The sequence below is a fragment of the Haliotis rufescens genome, unplaced genomic scaffold (assembly GCF_023055435.1).
Source record: "Haliotis rufescens isolate VD_foot unplaced genomic scaffold, xgHalRufe1.0.p SCAF_11, whole genome shotgun sequence".
NCBI classification, from domain to species: Eukaryota; Metazoa; Mollusca; class Gastropoda; order Lepetellida; family Haliotidae; genus Haliotis; species Haliotis rufescens.
Window position 1 is genome coordinate 26,574,784 of NW_025963791.1, and position 21,633 is coordinate 26,596,416.

The 21,633-nt window shown below is 40.8% G+C and overlaps 1 protein-coding gene across 4 annotated transcripts in view; it reads right to left on the reverse strand.

Annotated features, from left to right (window-relative positions):
* Positions 1–21,633, reverse strand: part of LOC124132740 (transient receptor potential cation channel subfamily M member 2-like) — a 56,120-nt gene that overhangs the window by 17,710 nt on the left and 16,777 nt on the right. For all 4 annotated transcript variants that reach the window (XM_046496813.2, XM_046496815.2, XM_046496816.2 and 1 more), the window contains 10 exons: positions 17,627–17,804; positions 11,188–11,380; positions 10,688–10,851; positions 10,375–10,555; positions 7,200–7,306; positions 3,855–3,949; positions 3,167–3,366; positions 2,221–2,352; positions 771–913; positions 213–272 (listed from right to left, as the gene is read on the reverse strand). In XM_046496813.2, coding sequence (XP_046352769.2) covers positions 213–272; positions 771–913; positions 2,221–2,352; positions 3,167–3,366; positions 3,855–3,949; positions 7,200–7,306; positions 10,375–10,555; positions 10,688–10,851; positions 11,188–11,380; positions 17,627–17,804 — 1,453 coding nt within the window. The remainder of the gene's footprint in view (positions 1–212; positions 273–770; positions 914–2,220; positions 2,353–3,166; positions 3,367–3,854; positions 3,950–7,199; positions 7,307–10,374; positions 10,556–10,687; positions 10,852–11,187; positions 11,381–17,626; positions 17,805–21,633) is intronic.

Here is a 21,633-nt window from a genome sequence, read left to right on the forward strand (position 1 = left end):
ATATACACCATACCACTTGGCTTACCAGACAAACAAAGTGGATTTGGGAGAAATGAAATAGAACCTGCTAGATAGAGCCAGGGTCTAGGGCATCTAGATCTTTAACGTCATTCTTTTAAGTCAATTGCAGATTCCGGATAAACTGATTTAATTTAAAATGACCATTTGAGTCTGATTTAGGCGTGTAGGGTAAGGATATAAGCACAACGTACCTCGTGTTTCTGATGATGGTCAAGATCGTCTATCAGTGCCTTCGGCAGGAAAGATCGCGCCTGAAGAAATAGGAGGAAATCAAAGCTATAAATGTGACTGAAGCTGCGACAGCTGGTACACAGATCTGAATGTATGTACAGTAAACTACCGTTATAAGGAACTCAAAGGGGCCACTAATCTTAATTCGTTTTAACTGTAGTTCGTAGCTTGTTCGTGATATCAATCAATGTTTATATGATCAAATATACAAATATATTGTAAATGGCCAGGACCAAAAAAAGATATATCCGACAGTTTGTTATAAGCGTCTTTGTTATAAACGTAGTTTACAGTATGAGTGAGTTAGTGGACAAACGTCATTGCAAAAATATGACCTTTTACCACACGTCTGCTATTGATAATGGGGCGAGGGAGTAGCCAAGTGATATAAGCATTCGCTATTCACATGAGTCCCAAATGCGTCCCTCTGCGAAGACAATTCTGGTGTCCCATGCCATGACATGCGTTATGCTCCCTGCACAACTAACTGTCCGTCTGTATATGAAACCAAACCTTACCCTGTCGTACAGTTCCCCAAGACGCTTGTTCGTGAAGAATCCTTTGAAGTCCACACCCTCGAAGTCAATGATGAACTCTACAATCTCCACTCTCTCCATTAGAATGGCCTCCAACAGTATCAGCTCCATCGTCTTCTTGCCATCTGGAGCATATTTAGATGTCAGTACACCAGTCTCGTTATCCCATACACGCTTATCTCACACCCAGTAGATGTCCACATGTCATGTCCTTACATATGCTGGTGGAGAATAATAACGGAAAGGCTGAGTGAGTGAGTGAGTGAGTGAGTGAATATAGTTTTACGCCGCTTTTAGCAATATTCCAGCAATATCACAACGGGGGACACCAGAAATGGGCTTCACACATTGTACCCATGTCGGGAATTGAACCCGGGTCTTCGGCGTGACGAGCGAACGCTTTAACCACTAGGTTACCCGACAGCCCCGAAAAGGCTGAAAGCATGTGATTGGTACGACATTTGGTACGTAGCCCGAAGAGATCCAGAGTATTACTCAAAAAAGGTAAACAAATCACATAATAACATTTCACTGGGTGAAGATTTTGTGGATGTGAAGTAGTAAACATTAATTATAACAGTTCTACGTGTCCCCTTATGTTCTTCCATCAGTTAGGGGCAGAGGGGTAATATAGTGGCTAGATCATTCGTTCGAAGACCTTTGGTCAATTTCCCCACATGGCCCATTTCTGGTACCCCCGCAGTCATGATTTGCTGGAATATTGCTAAAAGTGGCGTAAAACAATCTTCACTCACTTACTCTCCACGATATCGTCATGGTGTTCAAACACTATGTGCAAATAAACCAGGCGTTTCGTCTGCTGTGTCGAATAATACTACTTCTAAGTGTTTTTGTCAGCAAGAATGGGACTTAATTATATAACTGTTAAACCATCTCGATAAAATTGCTGACACCCTGTTGTCGGTGTCAAATTAAATTCAATTGAAAAAACAATTGATGAAGGTGATAATAAAATATAATTGATCCATTTCAAAGATAACGTGTATGGCTTCGGGGGTTAGAGGGTTTGGGATACTATTAATCTGTGTGTCGTCTTCACGTGCTTAGGTAAATACACAATAATGATAACAATTAAACTGTTGGACAATATCATTAATGTACGAGTAACAAAGAAAATTATATTTAATTTATACAGAAATAAATTAGTTTGCACTTTACAAAACCATCGAAATACCACAGTTACATTAACATGCATATCAGCATTTAACTCTTTTAAAAAGATAAAGAAAGCATATTATAACCGCCATCCGTATAACGACATTCAATAAAAACGCAACAGTTATTGTTTGTTTTTTCGAATTCCGTACAACTCCGTTTACAATTGTTTTAAATATAAACAATGATACAAGTAGGGTAGGGTATATTTATGTCAGGAACGCCTTTGGTGTAAGGGTACGAGAATTAACCTTACCTGTCACGCCTCTTTCTGACTGGAACATGTCATCCAGAACGAGGTTACCGAATTTGGCGAAGCTCTTCTGATCGTACACGGGAGTTGAGAAAAATTGATCCATCAGTCGTAACAGCTCGTGGGTCTTCTTTGCTGCAGCGATACGTGACAATCATAAATGTTATAAAAGAATATCTAATATGTCACTTTCGGAATAAATAAAGATATCAACTCATTGACGATCAATTCAAACTCGATCCTCTGTGCGACTGTTATTGCTTTGTGGTGGTTCAAACAGAGGTTTAATATTGTCTATGAGATTCCCAGAAGTGCACATTTATGGTGATACAAATAAATCAGTATTTATGTACCTTCAATGAATATTTCACATTTGGTGAGGAAGGATGTGTATATTTGTAATATCACACTTCAAATCATTCCTTATTCCCGTATATTCATTAATACCCATAAACAGGATAAATGCCAATGATAAACATTAGTGGTATGACGACTCGTACCACAAGAATGCGTCATAATTAAATGTACATAAAGTCTTGTCCTTATATGACTCGCAAATACTAAGATAAGATTCACAAACAAAATCTCGAGCCCTCTTTTCGCACACACCTCGTGTCATCACTATTTCATAGTGATTCATAAACACATACATACAATATACTGCGATTATAACGAACACGCTTATAACGAACTCACCGATATAACGAACTTATATTTTTTGAACATATGCTGTATATAGGCGTATAACGAACTACGGTTATAACGAACTAAAATTAGTGGTCCCTTTGAGTTCGTTATAACCGTAGTTTACTGTATGACATTAACGGAATCGTACAATTGACTCTGCTTTTAACATATATTTCTATAATTATGAATAGGATTTTGTCGTAATAATTTAAAGCACATTGATGATGTAATTATTTACTAATTGTGATTTTCACAAACTGACTTTTTAGAAGCGCCTGCAAGACCGCCCTGAGGAGATTATCGTTTGGGTTGTCCATGTCGTACACGGTGAGGAGGTATCTCTTCTGAAGACACTGCAGGATGGCATGCAGTACCTCCTCTACGCCCTTCTTGTGTCTCTGGAACCGTTCGATCCTCCTCCGCAGCTTCTGTCGCAACGTGCTGTCCATCACCGTGCCCGTCCTGCAACATCGACAAAGCCACACATCCAATGTCGTAGTGAGTCGGTTAGTTATCCGTATCATTTGACAATCTCATTCAAATCAGATGTTTTACCCCGATTCCTATCTTCGGAGAGAATTGTCGAATTGTCGAATTATTAAATGATTGTAAATGGATCTGCAGTAGGTACATGAATGTTGTACACTTACAAAAATACATATTTCCCATTCTCATTTTAAATCGTTTTTAGAGTGTAACAGAAAATCAGTCATTCATTTCCTTATAAACTGCTTTTAGCAGAGTTTTCGTATGATTATGGAATTGTTTTTGTCACACACAAAATATAATCCCTAAAACAAGCAAATGATAAAAAAATCCGAATAAATTATCTATAACTTGACAAACGCCCCAGGGTAATTAAACAGTAGCAACAACGATACTTAGTACTTCAATATGAATAATTCGTAAGAATAAAATAAATACGTAATGGTATAATGGTATGATCTCACCTCCATCTCTCGTCCTGGTCCTTCCCCTGCCCCGTGACTATAGCATGGGACTCCTTGTAGCCAGTCGCCAGGATGTCTGCGATCCCTCCTGACCCCTGACAACAACATAGTAATACTCGTGATTAACTGTTGACGTGTAGGCTCTTCACGACGGTGTGGAGGACCCTCGCGGGGGGGGGGGGAGATACTATCCCCGGAATCCAATTACAGGGGTCGTAGTTTCACTTACCACTGTTACAATAAAATACATGTGATGCATCTCAGGATTTTGCGTTAATGTAACTTACGCAAATCTGAATTATGATTCTTAAAACAAATGATCTTTTTCTTTCATGTTTATCTCTGTTAACGACATTCGACTTAATGAGAGGGTACGGTTTCATGGGTAATTCCGTGTGGGTGTGGTGGGGTGTGGGGGTGTGGGGTGGAGGGGCGGGATCCTGGGTATTGCAAATGTTACTTATTATTGTACGAGGCCATCATAATGAATATCGTGTGGCCAAAATGGATGCCAGGTATGAATATTGAAGATGAATTGTTGGATGTGACTGACTGACTGTGAGTGGTCGTAGCCGCGATGTAGCTCTAGTTGTAATGCGTTGTAAATTAGAATAATACCCATTACTTGTAGTAGAGAAAGATCGAGTGTGGTAACTTTCTGATTGTTGCAACTGTGCATTTATATATTTTAAAAGCTGGTTGGTCAGCTGAAGCGATAAGACGTAACAAGGTTTCATGGTTGAGTACAATACGATGTGATTTCATCAACATTTCGATCTCGGAGATACTTGTGGTAACATGCGACACGAATCCCATGAAGTGGACATAAAATCTGCGAACATGCCCAACAGCCGGTAAATGTAGATTTTACGACTGCTTCGCTCACTCTCGATACATGGCGGGCGTAGTTTTCAAGACTGACCACAGGTTTGGTGACCATCTTTTCACGGAAATACACTTTATGGTAAATATATGTCTTTGTTTAATTGAACATGGACCAGATTTTATCGATAAACATCTTCTTTATTGCAACTGAGGTGACGTTTAGTATAATGTCTGACAACTTTATCAAGCAAGTAATAATAGTGTTAGAATCTACACAGACACAGTTGTAATAAAGAAGTTGTTTATCCATAGGAACTTGTCCTTGTTAATCACACCAATGTCTAAATGCCACTAAAAGCAGTTATGTAATTACACGAGAAACAGCATGAGACGTCTTCACTCGGAGAATTACCATCCCGTAAATATACAAACAGATTGGCGACTTGCCAAGAATCAGTGATAATGCACTTTTACCCTGTGATCATTCATTCGTATATTTTGAGCGGGTACATTCATGAAAACATTTTGACGACTGAATACCTGCTAGTTTAGGCTTAAATAGAAGTAACGTTGTCATTGTGATGATCAAATATAACCCCGGCTGGGTTCGCAATAAACGAGGACAAGAAGTGTGACTTCGGGCACGGTGTCGCTGACATGACACCCCTTCTTCAAACCCGACATGACGTCACAATACGTGATAAGAACAAGACCCAAATTTCAATAACCTAGATGTAAATGATAAAAACATACTTTTTAAGTCGCATAAGTTTCAACCAGCAAACCTTAGCGCTTTTCGCAACATAAATTACCATGTCGGTTAAAATCAAGCTGTCTACAAGTTGGGGTGTGGAATGTGTACTTTCTGAACTCTGTTTCGCGGTCCATTAAGTTTGCTGTCTATTGATAGATTCAATACCTTTCATGGACCAATCTGGGACCTGTACTCACACATCCGGGTAGGCATGTGTGAAACATCAATCTCAATTATTTTCGTAAGTAAACTTTTGTATTGACGTGCGGTTATACTTCGTAGAATCCTGGTTCAAGGTGAAACATTTCAATGCAGGCTTAACTTCTCCGGATGTCCAGACATTGCAAGAATAATTTCCTTTAAAACACTTCAAAGCATCCCGATTGTTAAATGTCTAGAAAACAGTTGCTAAGGCTACCAACCAAAACCAATGCCGTTAAATTATTGTAGCAATATGAAAACAAATGAAGGGGAATGAGTGAGTATGGTTTTACGCCGTTTTTAAGCAATGTTTCAGTATGTAGGGAATCGAACCAGGGTATTCAGCGTGACGAGCGAACGCGTTAACCATGCTACTCCACCGCTCCATCTATACTCTGCATCTATGTCTGTGTTTAACGTACATGTTATATTTTATTCATGGCGTGAGAACCTAAGTCATGTAGCTGGAATATTACTGAGTGAGGCGTTAAACAATAAATAAACACATACACAAGTTAGAAATCTAAACGTCTTAGAGGTCAAGCCATATCCGGGACTTCACGAGCAAATATTTGGGTTAGCCATGAGTGATTTGGTAGGTTACGGCTTAACCGTCTTCCCGAGGCAAGGGAGTTAACTGAGTATAAAGTCAAGTTTCCACCCTTGCCGAACTAGGCTGCAATAATGGAGTTACATTTGGGCTGGACTAACGAGACTATGCATAGTCCAATCAAAATCGCGTAACGAACTAGATATCCGGTTCGTAAACAACTTGGATTTCAACGTGCAGATTTCGGTCGACTGCAGGATTTGCAAAGCATGTGCAACGCCAACTGGATGTCGACAGATATTTTGCAAATTCTTTCATGCTTTTAATCAAGGTGCTCACGTGATATGATGCGCTTCGCGGGGTAAGTCAAGTTTTATTTCAATATAGATCTTGATCATCGAGCAGATCGCCTTGACTGGGCGCCGCCATTTTGTTTGAAGCAAATGCACGTGATATGAGAGATGGAATCTGATTGCTCAATAGGAGGAACAAAGAAGGGACATAACTCGTAACAGCTACTGATGGCGCTTCGATCGAGCCTGAAAATTCCAGCCTAGTTCGGCAAGGGTGGAAACGGGACTTTTATAGTCAGTTTACGCTATTGCCTCGGGAAGATGCGGCTTCACCAGTTTACACGACATTTCTCCAATGTTTGGCATCGGGCCCGGGTTTTGGGGCGAACACATGATTTACACATGATTTACTATGAAACACTACCCCTTTAGTGTTGCTCTGTCGGGTTGACTACAGGTCATATTTACTTATCTCTAAGTAGTAAGTATTTTAACCATTGTTCGTCCATTTTAAGCCAGTGGCCTTGTGGTTCAATGTGTTAGTTCAAGCACCAGGCCAGGCTCGATCCTCCATATGGGTTCAATCTATAACCATATTGAGTGTCACGTAGTGACGCTGATGCAAGAATGCGACAAGCTGCGTTAACCGTTATTAACTGAATCTTTACTATACACTGAGTAGGCTATAAAGCCACCGCTTCAGGCGTATATCAGTGTCTTACCTTCACGATAACGATCGGAATGTCCTCCAGCAGCGACCGTTTTATGCCGTCGAGGATGTAGGACCAGCCTCCGTACATCAGCGTGACGAGGGGGATGGACGAGGAATCTAAGAGGACAGTAGACATATATCACTTTTATGAAACCACACACAATTGGTTGTTGTTAGATTAATCACACACTGTTTTTGCGTATGTGTTAATGGTTTACTCAGATATATCTGTGGTGTATCAACCATTAGCGAGGATTAGTAACAAGTAGTTTTATGTGATCTGATTATGAACATCTTGCATCATATCCATGTTCCCCTTAGACTGATATCAATATCATTTCAGTTATATCAGGACCTGGCAGCTTCATTTTGGAGGAAAACCCGAAATGATGCAGGTCTTTGGCGTTTGTCATTTTGGTGAAACCCACAAGCATGGTATGGTGTCAACTAACCAAGAATCCTAACCAGAGCGAATTTGGGATTCGAAACCATGAGCATAGGATTCCGGCACGACTACGGGAAGCAACTCTTGGGATTGCCATCGGTGCCCCTCTCTGACCTTATTCAGTTGTTTGTTTGTTTGTTTGTTTGTTGTTTAACGCCGCACTCAGCAATATTCCAGCTATGTGACGGCGGCCTGTACATAATCGAGTTGGGACCAGACATTCCAGTGATTGACACCATGAGCATCGATCCACGCAATTGGGATCGATGACATGCATCAACCAAGTTAGCGAGTCTGACCACCCGACCCCGTTAGTCGACTCTTACGACAAGCATAGTCGCCTTTTACGGCAAGTATGGTTTGCTGAAGATCTATTCTACCCCGGGTCTTGACGGGTCTATAAAGGGCGTAAGTGAGTGAAAAGGAATTCAGTTGAATGGAATGCAGGTCATGATCAGTTACGAATTTGGCAAACCCACGTGCTGACAGACCAAAGATCACATCTGGGTCAGCAGATCCCAGCACTGATGGGAGAGTCATCATTGTGGCGCCATGGTCTTATAATAGGGATTGTTACCTATCCAACAATGGTCACGGCACTGAGAGGAAAGTTGTCAGTGTAATGCCATGCTCTTATAAGACTGATAATTTAACCACTGGTTTGTACACAGTCCATCCCAATTCGTATCATTGCGAGAGAAACTGGGAACGAATGGTTTACATACTTCAAACCGGATTAAAGATAATGCAGACGGTATAAAACACCATTCAACAGCCAATTTCCTCCGAGTTAAAAGGTCAATTGTGTTTGCAATACCAGGGGAAAATCCGTTCAAATGTTACCACAGCAAACTCGTAAACGCTGTATATTGAATCATGAGGCCAGCACCTGTGTCACGTGTACCATCAAAACCTGTATCCGGGCTGCTATAGTAATTACTTCTTATACCGCGCTCACTAATGTGTTTCACGTGGCACTATGTACGTCTATTGTGCTGCAGTAACAAGACTACAGCGTGTGCTTTACAACAGAGAAAGTCTGTTCTGTATTTAGCCGATGTTTGGGTGTCAATACTTTTATTCCTGTAGCACTCACAGTCTATGGGCCACATGCACAAAGATACGTTAATGCTAAGACTATCGTAACTCCAATAATTTAACAAATAATTACAACAATATTTTAAGATATTACGTAAACCCCTAAGGTTGAATGCTTACGGCGGCATAGTTACATAAGACGCAACGACCGTCGTAACTACCACACCAAAACACAGCTTTAAGATGGTCTTTGAGTTAATATCGTTCTGTGAAACCGGGGTCGTTTAGCAGGGTACCTTAGTCGACTGTGGATTTCATCAGTGAAGACTAGCGATATATGTTTATTTTCTTAAGCTAAATGCGTCATGTGTGCATGTTTGTAGGTTGTTTGGTTCTGGCACACGGGCATGGGAAATCAGGTCAAATTGCAAGGATCTTTATAATAAAAGATGTTTATACAGTGGGGTCTTACAATAGCATCATTCAGCACTCTAAATAATGTTCCTTAAACTTCTGTCAAGGTTGATAATAACAGTGGACAATGCACGCTTTCATCCGCTCTCCGTTACAATAGCGAAGGTCTTTATATCTGTTATATATAACATTCATATTATATCCGTTTACATTTTTTCATAAATAAAAAGGAAGGCATCTTAACGACAACCTCAATCTGTCTCATGGGGGCCACTGTTTCTGCTCGGGGATACAGTTCTGTGGTAAGGCGACCCGCGTTCAGGAAGGTAGCTGTACAGCATTTGGCTCAGTTAGCCTCTGGTTTCCGGTCGAAGTGGAAATACACCGCGCTAACTTACCATAGCAGTTCCTGGTTCGGATAACACACACGCCAAACAATGCATAAAAGTGTCGTGTATTACTTAATGTTGACGACCAACAGGATGGAGAGTTCTAGCCGCGATAAGGCAGGGAGGGAAAATGAGACGGTCTGGGAGTTTGATGGTTAGGCCATGAGATAATCAGTAAGTAAACATATTAATAAAAAGACTGCAATAGTTGAAATAAACCAAAAGGATGGACACATATGTAAACATGATTCCGAGATAATTAAATAAAATCCAAGGGATGCAGTTTGTGGTGATTAGTAATGTGTGGTGTGGGTGGTAATGTGAGATGAGATGCGGCCTTTAACAGTATTTCGTAACATCGTGTCAGCTTGATATCTGAGGAAAGCCTAAAGTGATGCAGGCTGTTGATGTTTACTAAGTATTATAATCAGGGCGAACGAAATCAATAACATATGGGTAGCCGAGTGGTTAAAGCCTTCATTTGTCACTCCCGGGTTCGATCGCCACACCGGTACAAATCCCATTCTTGGTTTATCCCGGCGTGGTATTGCAGGTCACATCGACAACCCCTTCTCACTCACTTCACTCACACACTCACTCGAGCGTGGCCAGCACAGGCTTTAACCACTAAGCCAACCACCCCCACCATCGGCAAACACCACGACCGTCCGTTACCTAGTTCAGGTATTGATGGGACTAAACCATTACCGATCATTCATTGGAAAGTGTGTGTGTGTGTGTGTGTGTGTGTGTGTGTGTGTGTGTGTGTGTGTGTGTGTGTGTGTGTGTGTGTGTGTGTGTGTGTGTGTGTGAGATGGATCGGAGTAAATATATAAGAATGATTATTTTCGAGTGAACAATACATATAGCATACTAGTATACAGCGAAAGAACAAGTACCATCATCGAAGTCGGCCATGTTGAGCGCCATGTTAAGCCAGAACATCTGAAAGGAGGTATTGCACAAAACTGGATTCCGCGTCCCATTGTCCACCAAAATGGAGTGTGTGATTGATTTTCCTAACTGATCGCCAATACCGCTTTGAATGACGTACTCTGCAGGTCCTCGAGATTTGGGGCGCTGGAAAAACAATAAACAATGTTACCAAAGTATGATTTTCGTTCCGACGCTTTGAATCTGCCGAAGGGGCATTTGCAGCAAAGCAATTGTGATATTGTAAAGATATCCGAATTGAACAAGGGCCAGTTTTACCTTGGAATTAAGGAGACCTTCGCTGGACTCAAGGTCACCCCATGACATTATGCCAAGGGGAATAATTCTGTCACAGAGGTACTCGTCTTTGCGACATTCTGCTGCAGCATCCCCGGCGAGACAAGACAAGCCCTCGTCAAGACCCTCTGTCATGAGCCACACGACTGAAAGAAGGAGCATCAAGAGTGATCCTGTCTATCATAAAGTATATCGTGACGGCTTTAAACAGACAAAGAAATTATTATCAACTTCAAAGTGCTTGCTACGTCAATAGGTGGGATCAGTGCGGAAAGTTTGTTGAAATCAAGAATGGTTAGTAAAGAAGCAAGTTTTCATTCCACAGTCGATACATAGCAAATAGTACTTAGGTGACCATAAGTATATAAATTCTTTTCGTTGTTCAAATTTTATATTTATCTAGTCAAGTCATAGTTAATTAAGTCTAGCTCCCATACATTAACCATACCTATAACTAGTGGATCCTAAACGGATCTCCGTACCTGAGTTTGATGCAATGTTTGACAGAGTGGCCTTCAGCTCCTGTGAGAACTTCTCCTCCTTCTGGTCCTTGTCCTGCATGTCCACCACCTCCCCCATCACGCTGAGGATCCAGTCCGGAGGGGGCACCTGCCACACCTCCAGCAGCATATGTCTCGTCGTGTCCATGTCCGTGTCCTCGTCCACCCGGACATACTGAAGGAGAGACAGACACATAAGTAAGGCCGTATTCTCATCAACCCCGAATGTACTGGAGGCAGATACATATATAAAGCTGTGTCCTCCAACTTAATATACTGGAGGAGAGACAGACACATATATAAGGCTGTGCCCTCCAACTGAATATACTGGAGGAGAGACAGACAAATATATAAGGCTTTGTCCTCCAACTGAATATACTGGAGGAGAGACAGACACATATATAAAGCTGTGTCCTCCAACTGAATATACTGGAGGAGAGACAGACACATATATAAAGCTGTGTCCTCCAACTGAATATACTGGAGGAGAGACAGACACATATATAAGGCTGTGCCCTCCAACTGAATATACTGGAGGAGAGACAGACACATATATAAGGCTGTGCCCTCCAACTGAATATACTGGAGGAGAGACAGACACATATATAAGGCTGTGCCCTCAAACTGAATATACTGGAGGATAGACAGACACATATATAAGGCTGTGTCCTCCAACTGAATATTCTGGAGGAGAGACAGACACATATATAAAGCTGTGTCCTCAAACTGAATATACTGGAGGAGAGACAGACACATATATAAGGCTGTGCCCTCCAACTGAATATACTGGAGGAGAGACAGACACATATATAATGCTGTGTCCTCAAACTGAATATACTGGAGGATAGACAGACACATATATAATGCTGTGTCCTCAAACTGAATATACTGGAGGAGAGACAGACACATATATAAGGCTGTGCCCTCAAACTGAATATACTGGAGGAGAGACAGACACATATATAATGATGTGTCCTCCAACTGAATATACTGGAGGAGAGACAGACACATTTCTAAGGCTGTGCCCTCAAACTGAATATACTGGAGGAGAGACAGACACATATATAAAGCTGTGTCCTCAAACTGAATATACTGGAGGAGAGACAGACACATATATAAGGCTGTGCCCTCCAACTGAATATACTGGAGGAGAGACAGACACATATATAATGCTGTGTCCTCAAACTGAATATACTGGAGGATAGACAGACACATATATAATGCTGTGTCCTCAAACTGAATATACTGGAGGAGAGACAGACACATATATAAGGCTGTGCCCTCAAACTGAATATACTGGAGGAGAGACAGACACATATATAAGGCTGTGTCCTCCAACTGAATATACTGGAGGAGAGACAGACACATATATAAAGCTGTGTCCTCCAACTGAATATACTGGAGGAGAGACAGACACATATATAAGGCTGTGTCCTCCAACTGAATATACTGGAGGAGAGACAGATACATATATAGTCCTCCTCCACCTAGATATACATGATGAGACTCGCATATCCATGTATAATAATAGTGTGTCATAGTATATGGGAATGGGCATGACATATATCGTAAATCACTTTTTCAATTATTTAATGACACAAGTGCAAGAAGGTTTGAAGTGTTTCAAATCAAATAGGATTTCTGAGAGCTATAGTTAACCACCATTCTTATATTGTACTATAGTATTGTTCATATGCAACTAGAAGCTATTAAAAGCATTATGCTATTTCACAAATATCATGCCAGAAAAAATGCCATAACCTCTGTAAATACCACACGATCAAAGACAGGGGGAACTGGTGGCCAATCATCGCCATTCGCTGTACAGATTTGACTCCTTAGGACACGCCAGAAACATATGATTGAAGGTTCGAATCCCGGTTCGGCCCGGTTATGTTTCTTGATTTGTCGGCACCGTACCCGTGCTCGTGGGTTTCGTGGTTAACGTCTAAGACATGCATCACTTCGGGCTTTCCTCCCACATTAAGCTGACACGCCATGGTGTAACAAGAATACTGTTCAAAGCGGCGTTAAACCCAACTCACTCACTCACTCAAAAGCAATGTCAAAATGAATCAACGGCTCAATGTCCTTAGAATCCGGTTTCATACTACCAATATTTATAATAAGCAATCAGTACGTGATCTCGATGTCCGTATTATTTCGCAATGTGTTTAACGTATTCAACCAAGGACAGACACTATGTACTATTACTGTTAAACAGAGCGAAACGACAAGCGATAACAGATTCCCCGTTTTCCCTTTATCGCCTTAAGTACAATGTCCAATACGCAACGAGGACACGTGCTTCACAAAGGATTTATTGTCGGGAAACGTTATGTAACTATCAATATCTACATACAAATGAAACAGCATTTAATATTGGTTTACGTATCCTTGTAAGAAAGTAAATATTGATATTAAGGTTCTCGTTGATTGTTGACCTGTAGTAATCTCAAGCAGGGATATCTTATCGCTTGTGTTACACTTTACGTCATTCGTCAATAGTATTGAGTAGATCTTGGTTGAAGATATTTGTACTTGGACGTCTGGTTAGTGTATAAAATGGTATGGTGCAGAATACAAGTTTCATGTATACTGATGAAATGAATGGGTTTGGTTTAACGTCGCTTTGCACAATAAATCAGTTTAATCACAGCGTTATCGTTATGTAAGCAAGAATTCAAGTGGCCGTTTCAACAGTCGTAAAGGAGACATTAGTTCCCCATGCCCTGAGTTCGAAATAACGACAGGGACATCTTAACCGCATTAACCGTTTACCGCATAGGTTGGGCAGGACACACTTACTCGTGTCGCCAACATCTAGCCAGCCTCTATATATCCAGGGCTCGCATTGTGGTAAAACTACACTTACTACACCCAGTGTAGGTTTACCGAAATACGAGCCCAGGAGATATAGAGGATGAGATCCTGGTTCCTCGCTAATTTTCAGTGACGTATTCATATAATTTTCACAGCTGGCTTTTTACGGTGGTTATTCTATGGCGTTGACGTTTCATATTGAAAGTATTGGAGTTACACTAGTCTTAGCACTAACGTGTTTTTGTACATGTAGGCCAAAGGCTTGTGTACTACACGGATACATGTAGTGACAGCTAAACATCGGCGAAATACAGCACAAACTTCCTCTATTGTATAACATATGTATTGACGTTTTATATTTACATAAAATCATAATGCCAAGCAAACTGATTATATATTACATAATTATTCATTACTCAAACATTAACAGTACATAAAAGGAAGGCAAGTTCCACTGCCTGCATCCCAGTCCGACCAGATCTATCGTTAACTATGTGCAGTGTGTGAAACTGAGACACTGTCACTGTGTAACTTAAGTGTTAATTCTCGAATACTACAATTGGTGGTACATGAGCATCTAAAACACATAGTTTTCAAAAGGATGGGATACAGATGGGAACAGTTACTTTGTCCAACGCCAAGTTGATATACGCCATGCAATCTAACGTAGCAGACAAACACCTGTTATGGTGTTTGAACAATTTGAATACAATTAGCTGGTACTGCCAGTTTGCTCGAGCCTAGTGCCCCTTTAATGTTACCATGTTGTACTAAACACGTTGAGATGAGACCGTCAAATAAGTTGTTACAATCAAAGGTATGTTATTGTAATTTGAACCCTCTGGTCGGCCAATCAGAATCGATTGTTTACTGAATCATGTAAACGTCGTTGAACAGGATGGTGCCCATCTGGTAAAACGGGTTTTCTAACATTCAACACATGGAGCGGCATAGGCTTAATGCATTTTTTCGCCTGCATAAAACTTTATTCCCCGGGAATGTGTTGTTTCTGGGTTAATACAGTTTAAATGAATCGGTATCTCAGTAGAAATGCATACGTACTTGGTATAACGATCATTCAAACCTATGTTAACAGTTACCGTGCGAGATGTCTAAAGCATGGGGAATGGTGGTTACAAAACTGTAAACCAGGTCACTCACTACCAGGGCAGAGAGTCAGCAAGATGTGACCCAGCCACTGCCTATCAGCCACACAGCCCCGATACTTGCTCCTGTCTCGTCGTCAATTACAGCATCAAAGGCGCACTGCTGTTCTGCTGATGTAGCGTACGTCACACGTGTAAATCTGACGTCTGAAACGCACCGAGTGCCATTTTCACATACACAGAGATGAAACAATGTCAATATGTTTATCAATCGCCTGTTCTTTAAGATAACCATGCTATCAATGGGTTTTGAAGTGTTCACCAACATAGACTTACGTCTACATGACATAGCATAGGCATTGCTATGTTGCCATCCGCTGTAAATTCAAGTGATGTTGAGATATATAGTGAAACAACACTCAGTCCACTTCTATGTAGGATTCACAAGTACCCACTTGGTAACAGCTATAACGCCCTTTCTCGTCTTTGAATAGGAACTTATACTTCAGGTCAAACAAAAGTCCCTTTCCGTGAGTGAGTGAGTATGGTTTTACGACGCTTTTTAGCAATATTCCAGCAATATCACGGCGGAAACCAGAAATGGGCTTCACACATTGTACCCATGTGGGGAATCGAACACGGGCCTTCTTCGTGACGAGCGAACGCTTTAACAACTAGGCTACCCCACCGCCCCAAAAGTCCCTTTGACCGCGTGACCCCGAGACCAATATTAACAATCGCGGGGAAGGTTGTTCTTAATGGTGTAAGGTATTTTTTATTATAAATTCGTGAGAGGGGTATATTACAGGTGAAACCAACTGGATACTTTGAAAACTTACGAAATGAGCAGTATCATTTATATCTAAATCAACAAATTAACAGTATTCAATGCACAGAAAATGCTTTTAATCTTATTTCCTTCATTATTTGATCACGTTTTCCATGAAATTGTGATGTGGACATATTTTGATTAAAGCAGAAACCGCGTGGTTAATTACAAGATCAAATTTATATACACGTAGAATGTGAAAGAATAGAAAACAGGTCCTAAGTGAGTATATGAAAGGACCTAGCAAAGCAGTATTTTAGGTAGACATGGTCACCAACAACATGCCAAGAATTGACTTTAAAATGTATAATATGGCCTAATTGTCGGAAATAATATAGTGCATGAAAAAATCTTTTGTCAATTACTGGTGTAAGAATACAATACGGCTTGCTTCCCAGACCACACAACACGAATGTATTAGCAACGGCCCCGCTTCAGATCTGTTGTGATCAACATTTTGAAAAAAGTAACATCACGTTTGAGAAATATTTACATGAAGCCCATCTAATTACTTATTGCTGCCTTCTGTACGTTCGTATGTGTGATATTCGCCCCCGGGCGCTGATATGTGCCCATGCATCAACCTACGTGGACCGTGAAGATTCCGGGGTAGAATAGGTCTTCAACAACCCATACTTGCCGTAAAAGGCGACTATGCTTGTCGTAAGAGGCGACAAACGAGATCGTATGGTCAGGCTCGCTGACTTGGTTGATGCATCTCATCGTATCTCAATTGCATAGATCGATGTTCATGATGTCAATCACTGGATTGTCTGGTCCAGACTCGAGTATTTACAGACCGCCGTCATATAGCTGGAATATTGCTGAGTGCGGCGTTAAACAACAAACATACAAAACAAATCTACGTGGCTATGGAATTCGCAAAAATGCAGACAAAGAAGAGTTGGCGAACAAGTCTACTCGTTCATGGCCAAGCATTTACGCACTTAGCAACGTGATACCCATGTCTTGCATATCGTAATGAAGCTACAGAGACCTACACATCATGTCAGTCAGTTTACGCCGTGTCTAGTGTATCCGTGACATTTATAGCCTTCTTATACACTGACAGCGGTGCATTGCCGTGCATAAGTGTGTGCCACAAGGTGCCGCCTCAACGCTGCTGTTATTACACGCAACTTGGGTCATGTAACATAGATAGGTCCTTCATCAAGAGATAGTTCGTGATGAGATCCTTCCAGCTGATCTCAGTATAAGTATAATTATCTGGCAGATTGCCTGTTGAATACTGTTCCATTTCACGGTTGTTCTAACGATATGTTATGTGCCATATGTTCCATCGCCTTACCTCATTTGTATACAATCTTTGCTATTAAAAGCTCATGCAAGTCAAATGTCTCTTGTGTTGATCAAGAGCATATGTTGAAAAAGCATCACCTCTTAACATCAGCAAGAGTGTTGCTCAAATTGTGAAAACCGTATGCAGCCCATGCTATACTTAGATTCAACTCGTTTATAACTACATACTGGTAAAATGGTTCTTTTGCGAAAGATCTTTTTACGTATATGTCACGGTGATGAATTTTGCGTTTGCTACTTAAGTCTAAAACATGAAATATAACAGTGATTGGCTTGCTCGAATTGTTAACATATGAAACATACCGTTTGGTTATAACAGTAGGATAGAGAGAAAACAAATTACCTTGAACTTTGACAGCACTTTCCCATTTGTAGTTTTGGTAATAGCATCTCCATACGCGTTCGTTCTGAACGTCTGTGTGTTCTTCTCCTTAGACCACGCCCTACAATCAACGTCAGTCAGCTTTTCGTGATCTTCCAACTTTCTGAAGCACTTGCAGATATCCACGCCTGGCTTCACTCTGGAACACGTTGACATTTATTGAAAATATATATTTGAAGGAAATATGTAGAAATAAAGCGATGTTGGACCATTTATGTATCGTGTACCAAATTGAGATATGACTGAATGATCTACATGACACACAGGACGGATAGCATATGATTGGACCATATAAAGGACATACGGAACGTGGTGGCAAGGAATGATTGAAACATCTGACGCATGACTGAAACATCTGACACATAAATGCATACATAAAGTGGTGCCATGACTGAAAAATCTGGCCACATAAAGACATGCGGAACGTGGTGGCAAGCATGACTGAAACATCTGACCACATTAAGACATACAAAACGTGGTGACATGGCATGTCTGAAACATCTGACACATAAAGACATACAGAACGTGGTGACATGGCATGACTGAAACATCTGACACATAAAGACATACAGAACGTGGTGGCAGGACTGAAACATCTGACACATAAAGGCATACAGAACGTGGTGGCATGACTGAAACATCTGACCACATAAAGACATACAGAACGTGGTGGCAGGACTGAAACATCTGACACATAAAGGCATACAGAACTTGGTGGCATGACTGAAACATCTGACCACATAAAGACATACAGAACGTGGTGGCAAGGCATGACTGAAACACCTGACCACATAAAGACATACAAAACGTGGTGACATGGCATGACTAAAACATCTGACACATAAAGACATACAGAACGTGGTGGCAAGGCATGACTGAAACATCTGACACATAAAGAAATACAGAACGTGGTGGCAGGACTTAAACACCTGACCACATAAAGACATACAGTAATAAATACTTATCTGTCTCATTAAGCTCATCATTATCATTATCACATGTGCGTTCTTCCACCGTGATAGTGCTGGAATATTGCTAAAAGCGGCGTAAAACCATACTCATTCCCTCACTCACTCACTGTTTTCCTACATTTGGAAGTTCGTAACGTTCAAAAACCGTGACAGGATCACGAATATGTGCTTTGTAAACTATACGACAGATTTGAAAAAGTGTAACTACACTACATAAATCAACCTTTATGTTTGGTTAAAAGACCCTACTTCAAGTGTGTAACTGTTCCCCATTAACATTCCCGCCAATATGGAACCATGCCAGGTGTTACGTATTCAGAAGCATGAATTGGATGCTTGACTGGGATAATGTACCACGGCTTAGTGAGTGAGTGAGTGAGTGAGTGAGTGAGTGAGTGAGTGAGTGAGTGAGTGAGTGAGTGAGTAATTTCCATACTTTGTGCAAGTGGGCCCTGGTGTTCGCTGTAAGGGTAGTCATATCCTGCCTCATTGGAAGGGCAATATGTTTTGTGTAATTAGGATAATAGTTAACTGTTATATTGACATTTATCAATAACATTTCATTTGACAGACGAAGTGGGTTTTAAATAAGATGAATGAAAATAGGCAGGACTGCCAATTGATCCGAGTATAGTCTCCCTTTAAATACGGATTGTGAGAGTGGGAACAGCACCGGGATGATGAGAAACGCTGTCATGTTACAAACTGTTGATATACTGTTACTTCAACAAGATCGTATATGACTCACGATGACATCTTTATACACAGTACATGCTCTGGGTGACTACAGTGTCTAAATATACACTGTCTCCTCCAGCCTTCCAACAGAACATGAATGCTTACTGTTCGAGCAAACAGGTCTGTTTGTTCGTTTGTTTGTAGTTAAAGACGCAGTTGGCAGTATTCCAGCTGTATGACGGTGACCTGCATATAATCAAGTCTGGACCAGACAAACAAGGGGTTGATATTATGGTGCATTCCCTATTGGCCTACGTCCCATATGGCCTAAAGAAACAGAAATGACCTTTCCCATTTGGCCTACCACAGATTATTTTAAACAACCTACACCCCTATTGAAAAATGGTTTGGTTTGAGCTCTTGTTATTTCCCCTAGGCTTCTTCTGTGAAGTTGATTAATGTAACTATCTCACAATTAATTAATCCTGTTCTTATGTTCATAAGGATTGTCATCATAAGGACGTCCCTTTGCTATTGACACGAAGTAAACAAGCAGAGTTGATTTTTCTTTGAAAAGTACACAAAGCAGGAAAGCAAAGCAAAGCACTCAGAAAGGTATAGGGGTAGATATCAATACCTGGAGAGTAAAGATAGGAACTTTTTCGAGACGAAAACCAAGCGTAAAGTTCAGAATTAACACACTGTGTGTGTCGTTGTCAGTGGCCACGCTTTTCGTGAAAGCGATGGTGACTGTGACTATGTGTGGGGACGTTGAGACGAACCCAGGTCCTGAAACCCCAGCAGGTAGTGTTAAATATACAGTAAAAGAACTGAGTGAAATAGTTAAAGGGGCTAAAGGAGCAGGTAGCTAAAAAACATAAGATAAGGATTGTATATAACTGGCTTCTTTGCCTATTGTGTATTTAGTCAATAGGATTAACTATTATTGGTTTTATTTCTTTGATCACATACCATTGTATACGGATAATGATAACGAAGTTAATTTATTAACAAAACATTGTTCTTAGTATTCATAGTATAAAGGTACTAACGGTTATCAGTGCATCATTCTTCATAATGGCAGGTATTCAGAGGGTTGAGTATGTTCAGTCACAGAGAGGTGGTCGTCAAGTTTTGATTGACAATTTTAAATATAGAATTAACAGAATGGGGTCAACTGCAACTTTCTTAGAAGCTGCACAATGTCCTCCCTTTGTTAGTATGAAGAGTGGATTGTACAGACAACGCAGAAAAACAACACCAGCATTGTGTACCTCGATGGTCAGCTGTCCAGACTCCGAGACAGACACCAGCAAGGAGAAATATCTTCCTTGGCATTAGCAGGTGCAGTAGGAATCCTTATTAAATTACATTAAAAAGATTCTGTTAGATTGTATTTCTCTATTGTTGGACTGGTTCATTTTCATCACTCTGGGGGAGACGGGTAGTTAGTGAGTGATCAACCAAGCGATTACCTACCGTAATTAAATCCCCTAAAAGCGTAGGCCAAATGGGAAGTGGGCCAATGGGGAGGACACCGATATTATGAGCAATCATGCACGACATCGGGGTATGTCGAAATGAAATTAACTACGTCATCGAGCCAGACCATTATGTCGCCCCCTAATAAATGTATAGATTGTTGGGGACAATTCTAACTAGGAATCCGCTGGGGGCTGCAGTTCTCGCTTCCCGAAATTGGAACAATTCGTGGTATCGACGTTTTCACAGTAACACGGACTTAATATCAAATAAAGCGGTGCAAAACCTTTCTTGATTATTTCGTTCCATTCGTTTAGTCCGCTTATCCGTTAGCGGCAGTAGAATGTTACTGATAAAGAAGCCTATATTCCGCCCTGATAACCACTTACTAATGCTGTGTTGAACGTACATGTAATAAAAACAACACTATGATATGATTACATATACTGATGGAACTGAAAATGGACCACTTTGTTTTAGACACAGTAAAATGATATGCTTTCATGAGTTCCCAGCCAAATACGCGTTGGAAACAATGCACACGTTTTAACATTTGATTCTAACACGTCTTGAATTTGTATGCGCGCTATTTCAAATGTACTGAGAATAAAACGTATTTCCCTATACTTTCACTGTCCCCTTACTCGTTTGCATCAGTATATTCTAAAATGCATTTCATCTTCTGATACAAGTTCAGTTTCGTTACACATTTCTGATCCAGATCATTATGCTTCTATGCTCATTGTCACCTAAATACGAACTGTCCGCAAAACATGCATAAACTGTTGTGTCATTCAATAACGAGTGGGACTGCTGAACCGCCTATGTGCCGTCAAC